A 23,159-nucleotide genomic window follows, 5' to 3' on the forward strand; every position below is an offset into this window, starting at 1 on the left:
ATGTTTTAACAGTGAAGCTATTTATTGTGGCGCTTTTAAATGTTTAACAGAGAAGGAATGTCCTCGTTTTCCTGTTGCGTAGTGAACTTTGGCACCAGAAAGAAGCCTGCCTCTTTCAGAATGCTGACTGTGCAATGCTAATTATTTCTCAGACTTGCTTTTTTGCAGCCAAGAAGCAAAGGATTCAGCTCTGAAATCCCTCTAGGGCAGCCTTGTAATAAAAAAATTAAGGTCTTATATATATAATAAATGTTCATAAATGTACAAACCAAGCACATACATAGATATGTGGACCACATTTCTGGAGCAGCACAGGAAGACCGTCCTGAAACCATTTTGACTCCCAAACTGACGAAATGTTTTCTCTGCGAGGAGGGAGTGGGTGAGGGAACCTTCCCTTTGTCTCAGGAATTGGGAAATCACCATCTCAAAGGAATGGGCAGACTACCAGGAAAGGCAATCAGATAAGGCATTATCAGATAACCTGGGTGTTATGTATTGATATTCTCACGCTGGCCACCAGGGGTATTGTGTATATAGTTTTCACTCAGGTCCAGGTAAGTTAATTTAGGTGAAAAACCCTGGGGTTTTGTTGTTACAATGTTGACAGATGGCTGCCTATAAAAGTAGGCCAGCTGAGCTGTGCAATTCAGTTAAGTTCCAGCTTACTATAAAGAACCACTTGGAGAAATCCCTGTGTCGACCGCTATGTCCACCCACAACTTAATACTGGCAGACAGAAAAAACAACAACATTCAAATTTCTGTTGTAGACCACGATATCTGTGATGTAGGTATGATGTTTCTGGGGGGTGGACCGGGGTTACACCCCTTCTGTGATGTTGATATGATGTATGGAGGGGTGGTCTTGAGCTCCAGGGCAGGGAATTTAAAATGTCTATACCGTATAAGGGCAGGCACACCTTTGTTCTGGGTCCTCCTCTGTCCTCCTGCGTGTGAGGGGAGCACCCTGTTGCAATAGTTTTAATGGTTTTATTAGATTTTAGATCAAAGCAATAATTTACTGTGGGAACTAATTGCCCTTATAAAATTAACAAATGATAAAGTGATTCAAGTTCACACACACACAATACTGAGTCTCTCTGGCCAGAAACAGCATTCCTCCGTAATCCCATCTCCACTGTCATAATTAAAAATACATGGTTTTAATAAGTTTGTATCCCTGATAAGAAGAAGCAGTAGGGCCAACTTCTGTATTTGGTTACCTAGCAAGATAATGTTTAATAGATACATTTATGCTTGCCATATATAATGCTTTTAACTAGACAGCATCCTAAAAAGCAGATACACTACCTTGCCAACAAAGGTCCATGTAGTTAAAGCTATGGTTTTCCCAGTAGATGTATGGAAGTGAGAGCTGGACCGTAAAGTAGGCTGATCGCCGAAGAATTGATGCTTTTGAATTATGGTGCTGGAGGAGACTCTTGAGAGTCCCATGGACTGCAAGAAGATCAAACCTATCTATTCTTAAGGAAATCAGCCCTGAGTGCTCACTGGAAGGACAGATCCCAAAGCTGAGGCTCCAATACTTTGGCCACCTCATGAGAAGAGAAGACTCCCTGGAAAAGACCCTGATGTTGGGAAAGATGGAGGGCACAGGGAGAAGGGGACGACGGAGGACGAGATGGTTGGACAGTGTTCTTGAAGCTACCAGCATGAGTTTGACCAAACTGTGGGAGGCAGTGGAAGACAGAAGTGCCTGGCGTGCTCTGGTCCATGGGGTCACGAAGAGTCGGACACGACTAAATGACTAAACAACAACAAACAACAATGCTTTTAAAAACATGGATCAAAACTCTTTATCCTTTAACAATTTAAGTAAAGTCATGTTTATAACCCAGTTAGATTGACCTGGTGGTCAAATTGCTAGTACATTTGCAAAGCTTAAGCAGGGTCTGGCATGGTTTCAAACTGGATGGGGGAATTGTGTGCCTAAAGTCCTGCATTGCAGGGGAATGGACTAGATGACTCTTAGGGCCCCTTCTATGACCAATAGCTTTGATCAGCTTTGGCAAACTTGCCCTGTAACACCCACCCCACCCCCTGGGTCAGTCCGTTACTGAGGTTAGAAAATGCGAGGAGAAAAATGTTAGAAATGGTCAAATAAAACAAATAGGTAGCCGTGTTGGTCTGCCAAAGTCAAAATAAAAAATTTTGCTACTGGAAGGAATTTTTTATTTCAAATAAAACAAGATTCGGGAACGGCTGAGCAGTGCCCCAAGTGGTGAGGCGCATCATTGCAGCTTCTCAGTAAAGCGTCGGGAGCTGCCAGACCAGACCACTGCCCCACGTTTACCAGCAGTGTCGCTACAGCTTCTCAGGGAAGAACCTTCCCCGCTGGCTGGCTCTCCCAGGCTGGCCATTGGCTCCTCCTGGGCTGGGAGGGAGATAAAAAGGGTTCTCTTGCCACCTAGGATTCTGCTTGAGCAGCAAGGCCTAAGGGAGCTCTAGTGCTGGAGCAACGGGAGGCACGGTGTGTGGGGGAGGTAGGTTTCTAAATCTTACTGCGTGTACAAAGCAATAGAGGGCTAACTCAGGGTGGGGTTTACAGTCACCGAGTAAGCCTGGGAAAAAGACAAGTACTACTAAGCTGACTTTGAGAGTACAGGAACAGAGATTACTGTACTATGAGTAAAGACATAGCAACACCATTCATAGTGTCATGTATATTCTTGCATTGGGCGTTTGGTATTTAGGTTTTAAGCTGGAATGGATTTTTAAGGTTTTGTACGAATGTAAGATCAAAATGACAAACACAACAAAACACGGTCAAGTTTATGAAACATAACACAAGCAGTAGAGAGGCTGCATTTTTCAAATAGAGAGCTGATAACGTAGACAAATAAATGCAGCAAGAGAAATTCAAGATTCATTGTGGATTTTAATTTTTTTTTAATTGTCTTATGGCCATGGTTTTAAGCTGATTTCATTTTCATCTTATCAGCCATAAACGAACAACAAACAAAAACAATGAATTCACTATTAAACTCAGTTCCGTTTTATTATGATACCAAAGGAAAAGATTCTTAACAATGGACATGATTCTACATGAGAGGAGCAGGTAAAAGATGACACCAACCTCCAGTTTCAGAGGTAGCCACCCAGTGACATTCAATAGATGAATCGGGATTTGAAGTCAGGACTGAGTTCTAATGCTGTTCCAACACCCAGCTCTCGTTTTCTGCTTCAACACGTGGCTGGCAGGGGGAGTCTCCCTGACACCCTTTTCTCTTCCTCCTCACCCAACAACTTGCCAGCTCTTATCAGTGGGCTAAACGGATCGTTTGCAGAGAGCTTTTGGAACAAGGTCCAAGGAGACAGACCAATCACTGCTGCAAGGAAGTGGTGGCTTCAGAAGGCTCCTGGCCCTTTGATAGCATCTCGTTCCCACTCTCCTTGAAATCAATGGAACCCTGGAATCACAACCTGCTGTCTTCATGACTGATAGAGCTGGAGTCCATTAGTGCATTTAGAATGACATTCCTCTCAGGAGCTCTTGCAGCCCAAGATGCAAACGTGCTTCGTGCGCAACTCCAGCTGGGTATCCCGAGAAGAAACGCCCATCGTCTCCAGAAACCTAGGGGAAGGAAAGCAAGAGAGCAGAAACCAGGGTTCAGTTCTGGGATTCATTGAAATGAAAACAATTACTGGATGAAACACCTCGAAATGTCCAGAGCTAGCCCCGCTCCATCTTTTCACGGTTCAAACAAGTTGTCTTTTGACGGCAGCCAGGCGCATAATGGCGAGATACTTAGAAGAATTTGGGAGGCTGCCTCTTTGACAAACTGGTACAATAAAATGTGGCAAACGGCGGGTGTGGGGAAATGGGACTGAGGATATAATGCTGGCATAAGGTTTGAAGCATGGCTTATGCACAGATTAAATGAATAGCTGGCATCTGGCAACACTTCTGACTTTGCCACTCACGTGCGTTAGCGGAAATTGCTGCATTGCGGGGGGTTGGATAGATGGCCCTTAGGGGTCCCTTGCTTTTTAAAATAATTTTTAAATGTGATTTTTAAAAAGTATAAACACGTAACAAAAAAATCCAAATATTGAGATTACTCTGAATCTCCTGACTTCCCCCACCCATCCCTTCCATGGGTCCTAATGATATTTACAACTGCATATCAATACTAATCCAATTTTTTCTCCTTCTAAATTATCCGTACTTACTGTTACTTTACAATTGTGATTAAAATCCTGCTAATGTTTTAACTTGCTTACAGTAGTCTCGTAGATAAATTATAAACTTTCCCCATTCTTTCTTAAAGTTCTTGTCTTCTTGATTTCTGAGCTTCCCAGTTAATTTTGCCACCAACTTGGTTTGCCATTCTTTTCTAGTCGTGGTTATCTCTTCCTTCCATTCCTGAGCTAATTGGGGGAGGGGGGGTCCCTTCCAACTCTACAATTCTGTTATTCTACATGGGAATTTTTTTACTTAAAAATTACAACGTGCATATTGGACCTGAATTTTCATTGCAGGAATAAATATGGAAATCCAAGACCTTCTGCTTTGCTGGCATCTTGTACTGAGAACAGTTACCGGTAAATTCTACTGCATGCCATCTATGAAAAGACATGCAATATCACAGGCTAAAGACTTCAACACGACTCTACTAGTGGACTTGGCCCTTCTACTAGTGGTTCCTTGGCCCTTCCACATGTGGCTTACTCCAGCAGACAGATTTTGTCACCTTCGCTCTGTGTTTTGGAGAAGTGATTTTGCCTCCTCAGGCTGGGCTTTCAGATAATGTTGGTACGGCGAGAGTGACTGGATATATCCTATTACGTCAGCAACGCTCAGGGGAATTTTATCGAAAATATCCGTCATCCTGGAAAGAAGCAGAAAGCTTTAGGAGAAATGTGGGGCTGAGTTGAGAGTACAGAAATCTTTTGACTACGGAAGGGGTGTCAATCATATGTATGTTTGCTCAGGAGAGTGTGGCTGTGTGGATGAGTTGAGAGTACAAAAATATTTTGACTACGGAAGTGGAGTACAAAAATATTTTGACTACGGAAGTGGTGTCAATCATATGTATATTTGCTCAGGAGAGTGTGGCTGTGTGGATGAGTTGAGAGTACAGAAATCTTTTGACTACGGAAGTGGTGTCAATCATATGTATGTTTGCTCAGGAGAGTGTGGCTGTTCAACTTAGTGACTTTGACAGCATTGTTCTGGACTTCCCAATTTGTATTTGTTTAGTTACAAAAATATTTGTACATTGCTGTGTCATAAAAATATATCAAAGTCGTTTACAGTAACAAACCCATACAGCTTACAAATTCAGTAAGTTGGTAAAAAAAAAGTTAAAAACAGGTATCATTTAACAACTGTGGATGCATTCTTAATAGTTTGCATAAGCTTGGTGGAACAGAAATGTTTTTAGCAGGAGATTGAAGAGATTGGCATGGCTGGGTCCATGCACCGCATTGTACAAAAGGGACTGATCCACTCACCTCTTCTTCTCCTGAAAGGGCAAAGAATCAAAGATTTCTTGGTAATCATTCTCAAGTGATTTGATCCTTGCATTTTTTAAGGTGAGAAGCTGGTCTTGGATCTGGAAAAGAGAGAGAGAGAGAGAAGGGGCAGGGGGTGGGAAGCCACAGTCATTTTTTTATGCTTGCAAAATCTCGCTGTTCAGAGCATGCTGCATAAAAGAGGATGCTGAGCTGTTAAAGGTGCAGAAATCCGGAGTAGAAAAATGGTCAACATGCAGATACTCTCTATATGGAAAGACTAAAAGCATTGAGGGAAATGTGTGAGGTGTGGCAGCCTATAGAATAATGTATTTCAAGACTGTCACCCAGTATGTGCCCATTTGATGGCTGGGATCTGCGAAACTGGTCCTTTCACAAGTGTCACGTAACATTCATTCAGCACTTACAGGAAATCAATCTTTTATTGTGGCAGCACTTTGGAACTGCCTGCCCATTGACATATCTGGCTAAAAACGTTTTCAGTCCCGCATGCCTACCTATTTTTTAGTAGCTATAAGTGTTTGAAATGGTCAGTTTTATTTATTTATTTAATGTTTTTTAAATTGGTATTTCAAATCATGTTTTTAAAAGTGGTATTTCAAATTATAGTCAGACCTCGGTTCCCGAATGCCTCCGTTTTGGAACGTTTTGGCACCCAAACACCGAAAACCAGGAAGTAACTGTTCTAGTTTTCGAACGATTTTCAGAAGCCGAACATGCTACGTGGCTTCTGTTTTGAGTTTCCCTATTGTACTGAGGATTCCGCTTTGTTTTCTGTTGTTGAATGTTCAGAAGTCGAATGGTCTTCTGGAACGGATTATGGTCGACAGCCGAGGTTTGACTGTCATATTTTAGACTGCCTTGTAAACCACTTGGAGCTCTTTTGTTTTATGTGGTGTGTGTGTGTGTGTGTGTGTGTGTGTGTATATATATATATATATATATATATATATATATATATATATATATGGACTATTTTAATTACTGAGCGGGGGTTCTTAAAAGTGTTGAAAGTCATGGTGCTTTGTAGAAACTGGCTTTATAAATATTACTGAAATAAGCTAACAGAAAATAGCCACACAGTCACAAATCTTTCTGCATAGGAGGGTCTTAAAACTTCTCCAAAAAACGTAAAGCAAGCTGATCATAAGAGCTTCTCATGGCAAAGATTTCAGAGGGTGGGGTGAATTCTTCTTATCCCCTTCATGTCCTCGCCTGGGCCCTGAAATAATATTCTTTTCTATAGTGCCAGTGTTTTGAAGGAGGGATTAAAATGCACCCAGGACTTGTAGGTTTGCTCAATTAACATAGATTGAAGGACTCTGCTGTCCTTCTACAGGAAAGACACTTAAAAACAACAACAACCCCACAGACATTTGGGGCTAGAAAACTGGCAGGGATGGCCCTGAAATATGTGGTCTGAGGGCAGACCTCAAGTCCGAGGTCTGGGCAGGCAAGCCTGTGCGATGGACTGACCTCTCTGAAGATCTCTGTTAACTTGTCTGTACAATCTTTGTAACACAACTGCATGTGCCGGTTGTAGGAGCTGAAGACCACACAGCCTGATGGCTTGAGAACTCGGTCCACTTCCCTCAGAAAGCGAGGCCCGTCAAACCAGTGGACAGCCGCAAAAGCCGTGACCAGGTCTACAGAGCCGTCTTCGAAAGGGAGGTCTTCGGCAGGGCACACCCTGTGGGAGGAGATGGCAAGGTGATTGTTCGAAGCCTGCTGGATCAGGCCCAAGGCCCATCTGGCTAATCATCCTGTTCTCACAGTGGCCAGCCAGATGCCCCAATGGGAAACCCGCAAACAAAACCTGGATGTGTTGTAAACAAAAATTGCCCTTTTCCCTTATGGGGTATCCAAGAGCCCATATAGAGTCCTTACATAGGTTCCCTATTGGTAGGAGAAGATAACAGAGGCCAACCAGAGAATATTGAGAAGCAAAGCAGCTAGTAAGCTTGATCTTTATTGATCTGTTGCAACAGGGTGCTCCCCTCACATGCAGTAGAACGGAGGAGGACCCAGAAAAATGGCGTGCAAGGCCTTATAATGACTTTTGAAATTGCCACCCTGTAGATCAAGACCACCCCCAGAAACATCATACATACATCACAGAAGGGGTGCAACCTAAGACCACCCCCCAGATACATCATACCTACATCACAAAAAAGGCGGTCTAAAACAGAAATTTTGAATGTTGTTTTTCTCCTGTCGTTGTTTATCTCCTGTCTGATTGGATTTCCTGGGGAGCCTGGCTAGTCTTTTGTAATGATAAATACTTAGTTCCTGGGCCATCTCACAGGCTCACACCATATTCATATCTTAAATGTGCCCGTAAGGCATGATTTGTGAGGAAAGAGACAATGGGAGGTTTCCCACTTTGACCTTGCAGAGAAAACATTTGCTCAGTTTAGGAATCAAAATGGTTCCAGGTCGGACTTCCTGTGCTGATCTATGTACGTGCTTGGTTGGTATGCTTATGAACATTACCATATACAGTATCTAAGACCCCTGATAAAACCATTGATAGGAAAGGATTGATAGGATTGATAGGAAAGGAAATTTTAAAAAAGATAAAAATATCTTTCTATATGCCACGATGGCAGCAAGAACTATGCTAGCCCAGAATTGGAAAACGGGTGTAATACCTACTATAATGGAATGGCAGGTTAAAATGGTTAATTACGCAGAACTGGCCAGAATATCAGGAAAATTAAGAGACCAGAGTGAACAGAAGTTTCAAGAAAACTGGAGGAAATACTTGATGTATATAAAAGACAATGGTAAAACTTTAAAGACACTGGCAGGGTTAAAATAACTCTAACAGCGTATGGTAGACAAAGTAAAATACACAAAATATGAGATGCTAGAAATTTTATGATACTTACCGAAGGAATGGAGGGGAGTCCGAGGCTCGGCGGAGCTTAAGATAAATATGTGACTCATTTGTATAATATATGTATGTATGTTGGTGTGTTTAATGGAAAATCAATAAAAATTTATGTAAAAAATAATAATTAAAAAAATACATTTGCGATAATACCGCATTAAACAGTCATGGCTTCCCCCAAAGAATCCTGGGAGCTGTAGTTCGTTGAGGGTGCTGAGTTGTTAGGAGAGACCCCTATTCCCCTCACAATTCCCAGAGTACCCTGAGAAAAAGGATTGATCTAGGAACGCCATTCCCTTCTGTAAATCTGTGAATGTCCCAGTGAAATTGGGACACTTGACGGGTATGGAGTGGTAGCTCTGGGAGTGAGAGAGGGATCTCTCTTCACAACTCTCAGCCACCCTGGCCTTCACTCTGCCCACCTTGTAGGTCCAGCAGAGGCATAGTGGCTAGTAGCCACTGATAGGCCTCTTCTTTAATTTCTCTAGTCTTCGTTTAAAGCCATCCAAGTTGGTGGCCATCCCTGCCTCATGTGGGAGGGAGTTCCATAGTTTAAATATGGGCTGCATGAAGTAGTGTTTTCTTTCGTCGGTCCTGAATCTTCCAACATTCAGCTTCAAGAGCTCTAGTGTGATGAGAGAGGGAGAAAAACGTCTTCCTGGCCGCTTTCTCTCAGCCATACACGTGCAAGGTCAGCTCCTACTTACAGATAAGAGACATTGGGCGGTTGTGGAGCTCTCCTGGCCTCCTCGATCTGAGCTTCACTGATGTCTGTCCCGACCACCTTCTCAAAATGTTTTGCCAGAATCCGAGTGCTTTGGCCCGAGCCACAACCCACGTCGACTGCCAGCTGCCCGGGGCTCACTCTCTGAGAAAAGATAGCGACACATCTCAGAAATGCATCGCCAGGTCATTGTCAGCAAGGCTAGCACCTCAAAGTGCAAGTAGATAAATAGGTACCACAATGGCGGGAAGGTAAATGGCATTTCCGTGCGCTGCTCTGGTTCGCCAGCAGCAGCTTAGTCATGCTGGCCACATGACCCGTAAGCTGTACACCGGCTCCCTTGGCCAATAAAGCGAGATGAGCGCCGCAACCCCAGAGTCGGCCACGACTGGACATAATGGTCTGGGGTCTCTTTACCTTTACCTTTTAGGGAACCTCTGATCCTGCACCCACCCACCCACCCCAATGTTGTTGGGAGTGTACAGCCCCCCGTCCTCCGCAGCCAGCATGGCCAATAGTTAGCATAGATGGGAGTTGTACTCAAAGGAACAGCATCGTGAGGGACATGGCTTTCCCACTCTTGACTTACCCAAGGCCGTACCCATCTAGGTCCGAGACATGAGCAGTTTTCACTTGAATACAGTGAAACCAGCTGTTAATTAACCCAAAATGTCATGGGCTGGTTTGACGCAGAAAAATGGCAGGAGGAACCAGCTGGGTAGCCCCCAAGGGACCTTTGTTCTGGGTCGCCTCTCGCCTCCTTGCACAGTGGGGTGATGGTAACTGGGTCTCAAGAGAAAACTGCTTCTTTCAGTTGGTTCCTGCCTTCACTTGTTCTTCTCTGACCCATAATGTACTTCCGGGATACTGGGTCGCTTTGATGGGGAGTTGGCCTGTAAAAGCCAACTCCATTTTCTTCTTATATCACTGCCACCCCCTTGTTAGAGTTCTAATGTTTGTTTATTATGAATATGTGTTTACCCTTAGCCTTATGCCTGCTAGAAGTTTTCACAGAAAAGGAATAACGAAAGATTGGTTGTTTACAAGAAATGAAAGAGACAGAATATTTACTTCAGGGAGCAAAATGACACTGTAGAATCGTAGACTTGGAAAGGACCAGAGGCGCAGCAGGGCCTTGTTTTAGGCTGCTCAGCCGCCTCGTCTAGCAGCTGACGCAGGAGGAGTCATTTGACCATGCTATTTTCCCCCAAAAGTATTAAGAAGGCCAGGAAGCCTTCCAGGACATCTTCAGGATAAAGACTAGTATCAGAGTCAAGAAAGTTCATAATGGTGCTCTCCTTTTATATAAAATTATGCTAACTGTACAAATGCAATCTACGGGTATAAGTTGATCAACTGGTATAAGTTCAGACTGACACACACTATTATGTTCTTACCTTTTCTTCCAGGTACGAGAAGATCACGCCCTGTAGGTTCTCCTGCGGGGAAAACCTGTATTTTTGATAAATAGCAGCGTGAGCCCTGTCCTCAAACCGACGAGTGGCCATGGTTTCACGGAGCACAGCTTGCAACTTCTGCAAGTTCCTAAGGACACTGGTCTGCCTTTGTGTGTTTTTCAATGTTTTAACAGTGAAGTAATTTATTGTGGCGCTTTTAAATGTTTAACAGAGAAGGAATGTCCCCGTTTTCCTGTAGCGTAGTGAACTTTGGCACCGGAAAGAAGCCTGCCTCTTTCAGAATGCTGATTGTGCAATGCCAATTACCATATTTTTCGCTTTATAAGACGCACCAGACCACAAGACGCACCTAGTTTTTGGAGGAGGAAAACAAGAAAAAAATATTCTGAATCTCAGAAGCCAGAACAGCAAGAGGGATCGCTGCGCAGTGAAAGCAGCAATCCCTCTTGCTGTTCTGGCTTCTGGGATAGCTGCGCAGCCTGCATTCGCTCCATAACACACACACACATTTCCCCTTACTTTTTAGGAGGGAAAAAGTGAGTCTTATAGAGCAAAAAATACGGTATTTCTCAGACTTGCTTTTTTGCAGCCAAGAAGCAAAGGATTCAGCTCTGAAATCCCTCTAGGGCAGCCTTGTAATAAAAAAATTAAGGTCTTATATATATAATAAATGTTCATAACTGTACCTACCAAGCACATACATAGATATGTGGACCACATGTCTGGAGCAGCACAGGAAGACCGTCCTGAAACCATTTTGACTCCCAAACTGTTTTCTCTGCGAGGAGGGAGGGGGTGAGGGAACCTTCCCTTTGTCTCAGGAATTGGGAAATCACCATCTCAAAGGAATGGGCAGACTACCAGGAAAGGCAATCAGATAAGGCATAATCAGATAACCTGGGTGTTATGTATTGATATTCTCACGCTGGCCACCAGGGGGATTGTGTATATAGTTTTCACTCAGGTCCAGGTAAGTTAATTTAGGCGGACAACTCTGGGGTATTGTTGTTATAATGTTGACAGACGGCTGCCTATAAAAGTAGGCCGGCTGAGCAGTTCAGTTCTGTTCAGTTCCAGCTTACTATAAAGAACCACTTGGAGAAATCTCTGTCGACCGCTATGTCCACCCACAACTTAATACTGGCAGACAGGAAAAACAACAACATTCAAATTTCTGTTGTAGACCACGTTTTCTGTGATGTAGGTATGATGTTTCTGGGGCGTGGACCGGGGTTACACCCCTTCTGTGATGTATGTATGATGTATGGAGGGGTGGTCTTAAGCTCCAGGGCAGGGAATTTAAAATGTCTATACAGTATAAGGGCAGGCACACCTTTGTTCTGGGTCTTCCTCCTCCGTCTTTGCAGCTTCTCAGTAAAGCGTCGGGAGCTGCCAGACCAGACCACTGCCCCACGTGGCCAGCAGTGTCACTACAGCTTCTCAGGGAAGAACCTTCCCCGCTGGCTGGCTCTCCCATGCTGGCCATTGGCTCCTCCTGGGCTGGGAGGGAGATAAAAAGGGTTCTCCTGCCACCTAGGATTCTGCTTGAGCAGCAAAGCCTAAGGGAGCTCTAGTGCTGGAGCAACGGGAGGCAGAGGTCATGCCATCAGCTCTGCCACGTCCCCCAGGCACCTCGGAACTGTGTCAACTGGTCATTTAAAGAACTGCTGGCCAAGTTTGATTTCCACCCTATTATTCTGTCCCCGTTTTTCTTGTGGGCTTTTGTTTTATATTGTAAGCCTGTCGGACAGGGGCTGTGTGGTTTTCAACGGACTGTAGTAAGCCACTCTGGGAGTCTTTTTGGATGGGCAGCGGCGTTACCAGATACTCCATACAGTGGTGCCCCGCAAGACGAATGCCTCGCAAGACGAAAAACTCGCTAGACGAAAGGGTTTTGCGGTTTTTGAGCTGCTTCGCAAGACGAATTTCCCTATGGGCTTGCTTCGCAAGACGAAAACGTCTTGCAAGTTTGTTTCCTTTTTCTTAACACCGTTAATACAGTTGCGACTTGACTTCGAGGAGCAACTCATAGAACGTGGTGTGATAGCCTTTTTGAGGTTTTTGGTGATTTTTGAAGCTTTTCCAAAACTTTTCCGACACCGTGCTTCGCAAGACGAAAAATTCGCTAGACGAAAAAACTCACGGAACGAATTAATTTCGTCTTGCGAGGCACCACTGTATAAGTAACACTTGTGGTCTTGCTCTTTGGTCCTGCTTGTTCTCTGACTCTGGCAATCTTTGGGTTGTGCTTTGCACCCTTCTTGAGTCCTTTTGCCTGGCTGGAATGAGTCCTTGAAATGTGACACGGAATCGTTTGCCTGGCTGGATAGAGGATTTCAGAACCCTTGTGTAACAGTTAAGAGGGGCAGCCTAAAACCTGGGAGAGACCAGGGTTCAAATCCATTACTTGGCCATAAGCTGGCTGAGTGACCTTGGGAGCCAGTCACTGCCCCTCAGTCTGACCTACCTCGCAGGGTTGTTGTGGGGACTAAAATGAGGTGGAGAACTATGTCTGTTAACTTGACCTTGGAGAAAAAGGTGGGCTATAAATGCGATTAATAATAATAATCAAAGAGGCATGTGTGTAGAAACTAGCCTATTGTACAAATGCAAAATTTGCATATGCTTCTCCCACTTTTGCTTTTGGTTCCGCCCTGAATGCATAGCTGTCAACGTTTCCCTTTTTTAAAGGGAAATTCCCTTACTCCGAATAGGATTCCTCGCAAGAAAAGGGAAAAGTTGACAGCTATGCCTGAATGGAATGTGGCCTTCAGGCCCAAAATGGCTGGCCACCTGGTGCAGACAATACTGAGCTAGATAGACTAATTCTCTGACTTGGTACGTATAAGGTTGCTTCCTATGTTTTTAATAAATATGCCTATTACAGCATAGAGGCTGGGTTTACGACACTGCCGTAAAGCGACACCAGGGGGCCGTTCCCATTCTGTATTTACTGTAATTCTTGGCGGCCGCGCCACAACATTCCGAACCATAGAGTCTACGGTTCCTTCCCCTCCCTAGAAGGGCTGCGTACGCGACGCTGCCGCAAAGCCGACAACCCATCTCCTTATTGGGCGACGCTGCCGCAAATCGAGCCCTTCTGAACGCGCGCTAGTGTCCTCGGCGCTGCTTTGCGGCCGGGTGACGCAAAACGGCCGCTAGGCGAGCGGGCGTTTGCGACGCCGCCTTGGCGGAAGTTCGGCGTCCTGAGGGAAGCCGCAGGGACGAGCTGAAGGAGGAGCGGCCGGCAGAAGGAAGCCGGGCTCGGGCGCTCCATGGGGAACGTGGGCAGCCACAGCGAGGGCGAGGAGGAGGAGGAGGAAACGGCGCCCTGCGCCGCCGCCGCCGCAGGAGGGGCCCGGAATAGCGGCAGCGCCGCCAGGGAGGCCTCCTCGCCGGGCGCCATGGAGACGGCGGCGGCCTCCTCGTCCTCTTCCTCACCGGCCGCCGCCCGGCCCTCGGCACCTCCGTCGGCGGCCTCCTTGCCGTCCTCGTCCCCGTCTCCGCTGCTGCCGGCGGCGTCGGTGCTGCTCGGCCAGGCCCGCCTGAGGGAGGAGGCCGCGGCCCGCTTGCGCGAGGCTCCCTCGGCGGAACCGCTGCTGTCCCGCCACCACGCCGCCCTGGTGCGCTGGCTGGAGGAGCGCCTGGGCCGCGGGGAGCACGCCGTCAGCCTCGAGCAGCTCTGCGAGGCCCTCGAGGCGCGCGCCGGGCCGACGCCGGGAGGAGGAGGAGGCGGCGGAGGAGGAGGAGCAGCGGGGGCCGCCGCCACCGCCGGGGCAGCCGCCACGGGAGGAGGCGGGAGTGGAGGGGAAGCCGCCGCCGCCGAGGAGCGAGCCAGGAGCGAGGAGGTGAGCGGGAGCCCCCCCCCACCATGGGGAAAGGGGTGGCAGCTCAGTGCGTGCAGCAGGTGCTTCGGAGGCTCCACTTTCGGCCCTTGGCATCTCCAGGCAGGGCTGCTTGGGGGGGGGGAGACCTCCTCCAGTTGGACCCCGGAGGTCTATCTTTGTATAAGAAGCTTCCTAGGTTCCTGTTTGAAGCAGCCTATGTTGAAATCACGAGGACTAGAGTCTTGCTTTATTTTTAGGGCAAAGTGCACAGGGCAGTGGTGGAGCATTATGTTTGCGTGCAGGAGGTCCCAGGTTGGTCTCTGGCATATCCTGGCAGGGCTGGGGAAAGGCTCCCTGCCTGAAACCTTGGAGAGCCGCTACAAATAGTTGTAAAGGCACCCCTGACCGTTAGGTTCAGTCGCAGACGACTCTGGGGTTGTGAGAATACAAAGCTAGATGAACCACTATGGGCTCAGTATAAGGCAGCTTGTTATGTTGTTATTTAAGCTAGATCTTTATTTAGAATAATGAGGACTAGAATCCCTAAACCTGACAGTGCTATACAGATGTCATGTTTATCACCACCACTCACAAGTAAGGCATTTCCTTCTTGACATGTTACACATCCCCTTCAGCTGTTTAAGGAGAAAACTTTTCTGAATCTAGCTATCTCAGATCCTGGTTCAAACTGCACTTAAACCTGAAGCACTGTTAGAGTACCCGCTTTGCATGCAGAAGGTCCAAGATTCAATCCCTGGCATCTCTAGATAACGGCTGGAGAATGACTTTTGCCTAAAACGCTGGAGAGCAGCTGCTAGTCAGTGTCCAGAATACTGAGCTGGATGGACCAACTGTCAATATAGGGCAGCTTTGTACATTCCTCTTTAAGCTCTTTGTTCAGAAAAATGAGGACTAGAATCTTGTTTTCTTTTAAGCAAAGGATCACCTTTCCGTGGCAGAGTACCTGTTCCTAAATTCAGTCCCCAGATAGGGCTGGGAAAGAGACCCCCCCTCCCGCCTGAAATCCAGGAGAGCCATTTCTCATCATTGTGGAAAATACTGAGCCAAATGGGCCAGTGGTTTGGTTCAACATGGCCGCTTCCTCTGTTTGAGGGGATTGCATCTACATATGTGTGTTTGAGCAGCATAGCCTATACACCCAAACGGAAGGGTGGAGGGTTTGCTGCCCTAGGCAAAGATGCCCAAGGGCAGAAGCTTTGCAGTGCAGGCTTATGTAATACTTGCTGTGTTTGGTTCTGGCGCTTCCTCTTATGCAAAGTAGAGAGGGCAGCCTTGCAATGCACTCTTCTGTGGTGTTTACTCCCAAGTAAGTGTTCTTGTGTTTACTCTTAGGAAGCATGCAAAGTAGGATGGCAGGCCTGCAGTGCAGGCCTCTCTGTGCTGTTAGAGTTTATATTTGTGCCATCTTTCTGCCCAAAAAGGTCTCCAAAGCAGCTCAGAGAGGTTCACAAACAAGTTCAAAATTCAAGTTTAAAAAAATGCAGCTTTGAAAAGTTGAAGATACAAACTTTTTTTTTAAAAAAAAACCCGCTATCACTTATCCCCCTCCTCGTGTGTTCTACTTCTTAATATATTGTGACTGGGTTCCATTTGTTTATTTGCATGTATACTTGGAACTTAACTACTCCGTGTTTCTGGGGCCTTAACTCCCCAGGGAAGGGTGCTCAGGGATGACAGCTGCGGCCTTGCAATGCACTCCTGTGTCAAGTATTTACTCACCTGTAAGCTCCAGTGTGCTCAGTTTAGGGTTTCTCCTTTAGGAAATGCACAAGGCAGGACAGCAACCACCTCCTGCAGAGTGGGCTCTACAGCAAACACTATTGCATTCACTTCAGGGCTTGCTTTTAGGAAACGTACAGCATTGTAGGATTGTAGCCTTGCGATTCAGCTCTATGGAAACTTGGGAGTGAGATCCTGTGTGTTTACTGAGTCTTGCCCAGGAATGGATTTGAGATGGAAGTATTTCTATTAACAGTTTTGTATAGTTCTGTGGCTTGGTGAAATGCTATATATTACTTTATCTGTGTTGTCTACTCAACAACCATTTTCTGTGGTGGGCTGCTGCATTTTCAGATATGCATCTTAGGGTAAGAGTATGACTTGTAAGCCCTGAGCTGAGGGTGGACAGGTGTGAACCTGGGTCTCCTTCCCGCAGCAGTGGCTCTGTGTGGCCTATAGAAGCAGATTTAAAATGCTGTTGTTGGCAGGGACCACAGAGAATTTGGCCCGGAGTTCTGAGGCTCCCCAGCGATGGTTCAGAACAGGCATAGGCAAACTTGGCCCTCCATATTTTTTGAGACTGCAACTCCCATCATCCCTGACCACTGATCCTGTTAGCTAGGGATGATGGGAGTTGTAGTCCCAAAACATCTGGAGGGCCGAGTTTGTCTATACCTGGTTTAGAAGTTACCAAGATGAGAATCAGAATTTACAAATGCTTCAAATTATTGAAGTAGCATAATTGAATCTGTGGTAGGTTAGCATAAATATGGGTTGAGAGGAGGGAATAAAATGATAAGGGTAGTGCACTGGTTGAATGTGTTTTGGAGACTTGCAATACTGACGTTACACATTTTGGTCCAGTACTAAGTTGTGTTTCCAAGCAACCTTTTCCCCATATGACCCATGGCCATAAATAACCTGCAGTTCTGTTGAAAGCATGACCCAGAGGATATATTTTCCCATGCTGTTAAATGTAGTGCCCTCTTCCAATCCAAAGCAGTGTCTGTGGTTTTGAAGCATATATGCTGGAGCTTTTAACTCCTGCAATCTCTCGCAGAAGCTGCTGCTCATGAAAGGAAGTTAGAAGTTACAGTATGTTATACTGGTAATTAGGGGAGTTTCTAAACTGAGATTATTATTGCATAAGAACCCAGATTGAATTTTGTGTGGGGTAATGCCTGTAGAAGGGGACATTGGTTTCACAAACAGTTAATTATGGGAAGTATTAAATAATCCTTCTCCTTTCATTTTAACAGGGTTCTTGACAATGTTTGCCTACAAGGGAGAACAGATGCTGGTTGTTTTTCATAAGTGGTGCTAGGAGTTATTTTAGTTTGGAATATCTGTTTCCTCAGTGTGTTTTATATGAGGCAGAAAATGGAAGAGAATTGATTTAAAATTACTACACATCCAAGCAGTTGTTGTGGAAAATGCAAAAAGCAGTTTAAGTGCTGTTTGAAAAATGCCTGCTTTGAGCCTGCAAACTCCTGCATTGCCTTCAGAGTGGGTGTGGACAGTTTCACCTTTATGTAACATGTAATCGTGATAGTATGAAGAGAAAGAGAACACTTCAGGGCAAAGGTTCAGGGGACAACACCCTGTTAAGAAACATGACCTGATGCTCAGGCAGGGAAGCTGTTTGATTTTGCTGGCCCTTAGGCTTTAGCAATGCACAGAGCTCTCTGCCTTTTTGCAACACTTCCTTGTTCACTTGCAAATATGCTCTTGAGGACCACAAACAGCCTTCCAGGTCTCTCTATTCAACCCTCAGAACTCTCTGCGGGCCAAGCTCATACACAGGCCACACTCCTCACTGCCCCTACTCTGCACCCTCCTGAAGTGCTTTTGCCTGGCTGGGCCCTTGAACTGTGATTCCTCCTGTTTAAGTGAATGGAAAAAGGGGGTGTTGGCTCTGAAGCTCTGCCACTTGTAAGCCTGGGTCAAAGCTCCACTTGTTGTTGTTTTTGTCCCAGATGATTTGCTCGTGCATTTCAGATATTTATTTGAAATTTTGAGCACAAGTAATATATGCAGAGATTTATTTATTTTTTAAAGAAGAAAAAGCTTCACTTCTCAGGAGCCCACGTTACTTTAGCTGAGTCTGTAAACCTTTATGTGGTTGATGAGCACCACTTCAGAGGTTGACCCTCAGGATGCTTCCAGCTCTGAAGAATTCTCCATACAGCATTCTGTATACTTTGAGTCTCTGGTACTTGTTCATTCCCATGAGTTGGAGTGTGTCATTTGACAGTCTGAGTGGGGTGATTGTTGGTGGCTTGACTAGCCAACTCCGAGGATCAGTGGAGAAGTTTGGGGTGTTCACACATGGCATCACAGATCCACCATCCCAGACACTGTGGAGAAAACATCTCTCTTCCTTTTCCCTCAGACCTTTCGTTCTGCACACCTCTCCTGAGCCCATCTTCTTCCTCTTCCAACTCTTGTTTATTTATTGCCTACTAAAAATTATTTGGAACTTTTCTGCCACGTAAGAGCCCCTAATATGGTCCATGCAGTATTGAGATGAATATAGTATTGACAGCGGGCATCAACGTTTTTCAGGCCTCTGAGCACATTTAGAATTTTTTATCAAATGCCATGGCTGCCAGCTCCTCTGCTCACCTCTTGCCTCCCTCCCCCTGGATCAACCCATTCCCCACAGAGACAGTAGAGGAGAGCACATGCACATGGATGTTGCTTTTTCAAGGGATTTGTGTAAACAGACATATACAAGAGTACTCAAAAAGATTTGTACATATAATCAGAAATAATTTGGTGTCAGGTTTATTCAGGGAGCATTTTCCCCCTTGTTATGGTGTTGTCAGGCAGTAGACACACTGAGGAGCTCTGAGGTGAGTGAGGCTGAGCAGCCAGACTTTGCTCAGCCCATAATGCTGCCAAGGTGGCATGATGTAAGCTCCTAACCAACATGAAAGCATAAGGTTTGCACAGCCTTGCTTTCTATCCATTCAAACAACCAGCGGAAGTCTTCCCGACCTCGTACAACACCTTTACCAATCAGCCACTCATGCCCATAACAATTTTGCCTGACTTCTGATTGTGCTATATAGGGGCACAATCCGAGACCGACGGTGAGAATCCAAATACTACAATCTAACCTACTTTTATCATTTATCATTTTATTACATAAAATTCAGAATTAAAAACAGTTAAAACGGACTACATTCACTGGAATAGGGTGGATCCTGCAACTCATATCTCAGGTATCAAAGGTCGGGGGGAAAGCTGCGTATTCAGCATTTACCAAAAGCTGTATACTGAATAAGCTGGACACAGTTCTGTGCGGAAGGAATTGGACAGTTTAGGGCCTTCCAGCAGAGAATGGCCTCTCCTGGGCCACCGCTCCCCTCAAAAAACCTTCTGAGGGTGGTGGAACTTCCAAGGGGACCCTTCTACTGAGCTTGACAGGTCTGTAAGAAGGATGCGGTCTTTCAGAAATTTGGGACCTAAATTGTTTAGGGTTTAGAACAGTTGATGTGAGCACCTTGAATCGGGCATGGAAACGAACTGTCAACCAATGTAGGACTATAATTGGAAGATGCCTTCACCATATTAAAATAAAACACCTGTCACTTCTGAGGTCTTTGGCACCCCAGAAATCAGCCAGCAAATCCACCCACACATGGCTTCAGCTCAGCAAATTTATATCAAGAGAGATTGTGGCTGAACTGAAGGGACAGGTGGACACACTTACTTCCCCTAGCAACTGTTCCCTGCCTTTCACCCAGAGAGTACATGTTCAGATAAGGTTATAGCCCAACTGCAGAGCAGGTAAATATACATGCTTCCAGAGCTAAATGGCACTGACTTCCCTGTCTCTGCAGTTACAGCTAGCTACAAATCACAATAATTTTTCATGCAAACTAGGATTGGATGTACTTGTTGACAGTAGTGCACTGCAAACAAATCACCTGGCCAGCTTTGTTTTGCTACTTGGGAGGTCACTTAGCCAAACACCACTCTGGTTGCCAACACATAGTCTGTCCTCCCATGCTGTGGTTAAGCATGTGACAAGCATCTTCACTGCTGACCTTTGAAATGAGGATAATCCATATCCATTTACAAGCAGCATGTTCAGCAATGATGCGCACGCAACAGTGTGTAGAACAAGTTACAGTCAGTTGTACAAAATGGGCTTGCATGGAAAGAAAGTATTTTGCCCTTTTTTCAAATGGCTGTTTTGGCTCAAACAAGTAGGCCTTGAGCCCTTATGCTGATGCCATGTGTATGTCTAACCTTTGGCCATCACGGATTAGTTAAAGGACCACAAGGGAGACTAGCTTTAGTTGGTGAAAGCAAACAACCTTGTTGCTTACATAAGACACTTTGGGTATGTTTACAGACGGCCCTATCCTGTGTTGCATTACAACAATTTCAGTTGTGTCGATCACACTCCCTAAAAGGGGCTTGCAATCTAGTCTGGGTTACATCTTGAGGGAAACTTAAAGTAGAACAAGCTAAAATTGATGCCTTAAAAAAGTATGTCCTTTCTAAGGACATAAAAATAGCCTGCTGGATCAGTGGCTCATTCAGTCCAGCATCCTATTCTCAGAGCAGCCAACCAGATGCCTGTAGTAAACCCCAGAGCAGGACCTTAGTGCAGTAGCAGCTTGGGAGAAAACTGGTTTATTACTACTTTTAATAGGTTTGCAGGAGTGTACTGACTCAAGAAAACAGAACATCATGTCCAGTCTAAGATTTTGTTAAAGCAATAACTGTGATAAACAACCAGTGAGATTCTTTTACTAGTTTTGGGAATCATTTCAAATCTCTGCTGAAACCATGGTCTCGGAGGGCATCTCTGAACTACTTGCTGTTTCTGTGACTCAGCTACAGCTCCTATAGCCAATGGTCAAAAAGGCAATGCAAGTTAAAACAAGTTGTGTGCGTGTGCGTGCGTTCACCCCCTTCAAAAGCCGATTATATATATAAACAGTTGAATACTGTATTCATAAAATCAATCCCACAGATACCAACAGAGCTAAAGGTCTCTGTTTAGATGCCGAAAAGACAATAACGAAAGTGCCTGAGATATAACGGAAGGGAGTTCAAAGGGTAAAGTGTCACCACACTAAAGGCCAGCTGCATCTAGAGAGTATAAGATGAGTATTCACTACAGGTGATTGATTACCTTCTAAATCAAGTTATACCCAGTGTGCTATAACTTTGTGCCAATGGAGAAAATTGCTTTTTCCATTTGAGATAGTTAAAGACCGTTGACAGTGGGCACGATAAAAGGGGGATCTCCCCTCTCTGCTCATCTAACTGCTGATCTTCTTTTTCTTCCCCTTCAGGCTTTTGCTCAGTTTGATCCTGAGGGTGATGGCACAGTGGATGTGGAGAACATGTTGGAGGCTCTCAAGAACTCCAGCGGAGCCAATCTTCAAGGGGAGCTTAGTCACGTGATCAGGCAGCTGCAGGCTTGTTCGCTTGTCCCAGGTAAGAAATGGGAAGGAAGAAGGGAGATGGCTTCTGTGGATTTATCTTAATGCAATGGGCCACGGACTTAAGATACCATGACAGTAACCCCCTGGGAAGGTGCCTGGTGTTAGAGCAAATGGAGAAGGGCCATAGCTCGTTGGTAGAGCAAGCAGAAGGTCTCAAGTTCAACCTCTGGCCTCTCCAGGTAGGGTTGGGAGAGACTTTGCAGTGGGACTTTCTCCCTAGGATGATTCTTCTGCCACTGTAAGGCAGCTTCACATTCTCCAGTTGATATATAGCTATGTGAGTTGTAGTCCAAAACATCTGGATAAGACCAGGTTGGTGAAAACTAACATATCCAATAGCAGAAGGAATCATTGATTGGGCATCTCACTTAGCTCAAGTGTGCAATTCTATCACCATTGCTAGCTTCACCCTGAACCATTCAAGGGGTTCATTTTTAATCACTTGTTTACTCAGGAGCTGTCATGTTAACTTGCTCTTGTTTTCCTGAGAAGTGCATGGTCATGACTCATGAGGCAGTGCCAAACCTTTGCAAGGTTTCTAGTAGCATTGTTTGGGCACACCCAAAATAAACAGTCAGGGTATAAAAGTACTCATAGCTAATAATAATGCTTGTTTTTCAAATATTCATAGTGCTTTCACAGTCTTGCTAAGGTAAGGCCAGTATTGACCCCATATGGGAGATCAATGTAGGTAGAGGGAGATTGACGTTTACTGAAGGTCCACACTGAGTTTCTATAAGAGGCAAGATTCAGAGTAGCAACTGTCTGCTTCGTAGCTCAAGCTTCTTAGCCACTGCACCACATCAGTGTCTAAAATATGTGAAAACTGTTAAATCTGGGGGGGGGGGGACCTCAGACACCCTGCGAGAGGGCTGTGAGTTCCGTGCTAGGAAAAGGTCTGAGAAGAGAACAGTATCTGCGGGTCTCTCTCTCTCTCTCTCTCTCTCTCTGCATTGTGTTTCACTAGTTTGTTTGCATTATTTGAGCCCCATAGTTGAGTTGAAGCAGGTCTTAGCAGTCTTTCACAGCTAGAAGAGGTTAAGGATATGGTTCAAGGTACCAAGTAAGGAACAGATAGTCATATAGAGTGTGGCTACTCCCAGTTTCTGAACACTGGAGATTTTGGGAGATTCTGCACCCATGTTCATAAACATATCCTCCAAACCTAGGAATGGACTAGGATTTTTAAACAAGGGCCATGTCATATTTCCAGAAACTTCTAGGATCATACAACATGGAAAAATGCTGCTACCAGCTCATACCATTCTGTAGGGATTATATCAAAACAGTTTCAGTAGTTTAGGATACAGTGATTACTTGGTTCACACACAGTTAAGCCATCAGCCTGTTCCTTGGGGCCAAATGTGCTTCCTCACTTGCTCACACTGATTGAATATGCTTCTCCTCACACTCTGGTTTTAATTATCAGTAGCTTCATATGGTTTCTTTCTTAGGGGCACTGCTGCTTCTTTTCCCCCTTCCACTAGCGTAGTTTGGAAGCACCTAAGTGGTGACTTGAGTGGGGTTTATTTAACTAATCTCATGTTTAGCCCAAGGATTGGGAGCCAGTGGCCCTCTAGATGTT

The 23,159-nt window shown here is 45.3% G+C and overlaps 2 protein-coding genes across 3 annotated transcripts in view; one reads left to right on the forward strand and one right to left on the reverse strand.

Moving 5' to 3' along the window:
- Nucleotides 1-2,885: 2,885 nt before the first annotated feature.
- On the reverse strand, nt 2,886-11,281 carry LOC310695279 (putative methyltransferase). The gene is made up of 6 exons (XM_083479449.1): nt 10,516-11,281; nt 9,102-9,262; nt 6,978-7,191; nt 5,481-5,581; nt 4,718-4,855; nt 2,886-3,597 (listed from the first exon to the last, which is right to left on the reverse strand). Exons 1-6 carry the CDS (start codon nt 10,624-10,626, stop codon nt 3,507-3,509), a joined length of 816 nt encoding a protein of 271 aa, XP_083335575.1. The 5' UTR covers nt 10,627-11,281; the 3' UTR covers nt 2,886-3,506.
- Nucleotides 11,282-13,717: 2,436 nt separating this feature from the next.
- Nucleotides 13,718-23,159, forward strand: part of ZZEF1 (zinc finger ZZ-type and EF-hand domain containing 1) — a 72,510-nt gene continuing 63,068 nt past the window's right edge. For both annotated transcript variants that reach the window (XM_083479133.1, XM_083479134.1), the window contains exons 1-2: nt 13,718-14,384; nt 21,422-21,566. In XM_083479133.1, coding sequence (XP_083335259.1) covers nt 13,812-14,384; nt 21,422-21,566 — 718 coding nt within the window. In that variant the 5' untranslated portion in view covers nt 13,718-13,811. The remainder of the gene's footprint in view (nt 14,385-21,421; nt 21,567-23,159) is intronic.

Source organism: Podarcis liolepis, assembly GCF_965112155.1.
Source record: "Podarcis liolepis genome assembly, chromosome: 16".
Taxonomy (NCBI): Eukaryota; Metazoa; Chordata; class Lepidosauria; order Squamata; family Lacertidae; genus Podarcis; species Podarcis liolepis.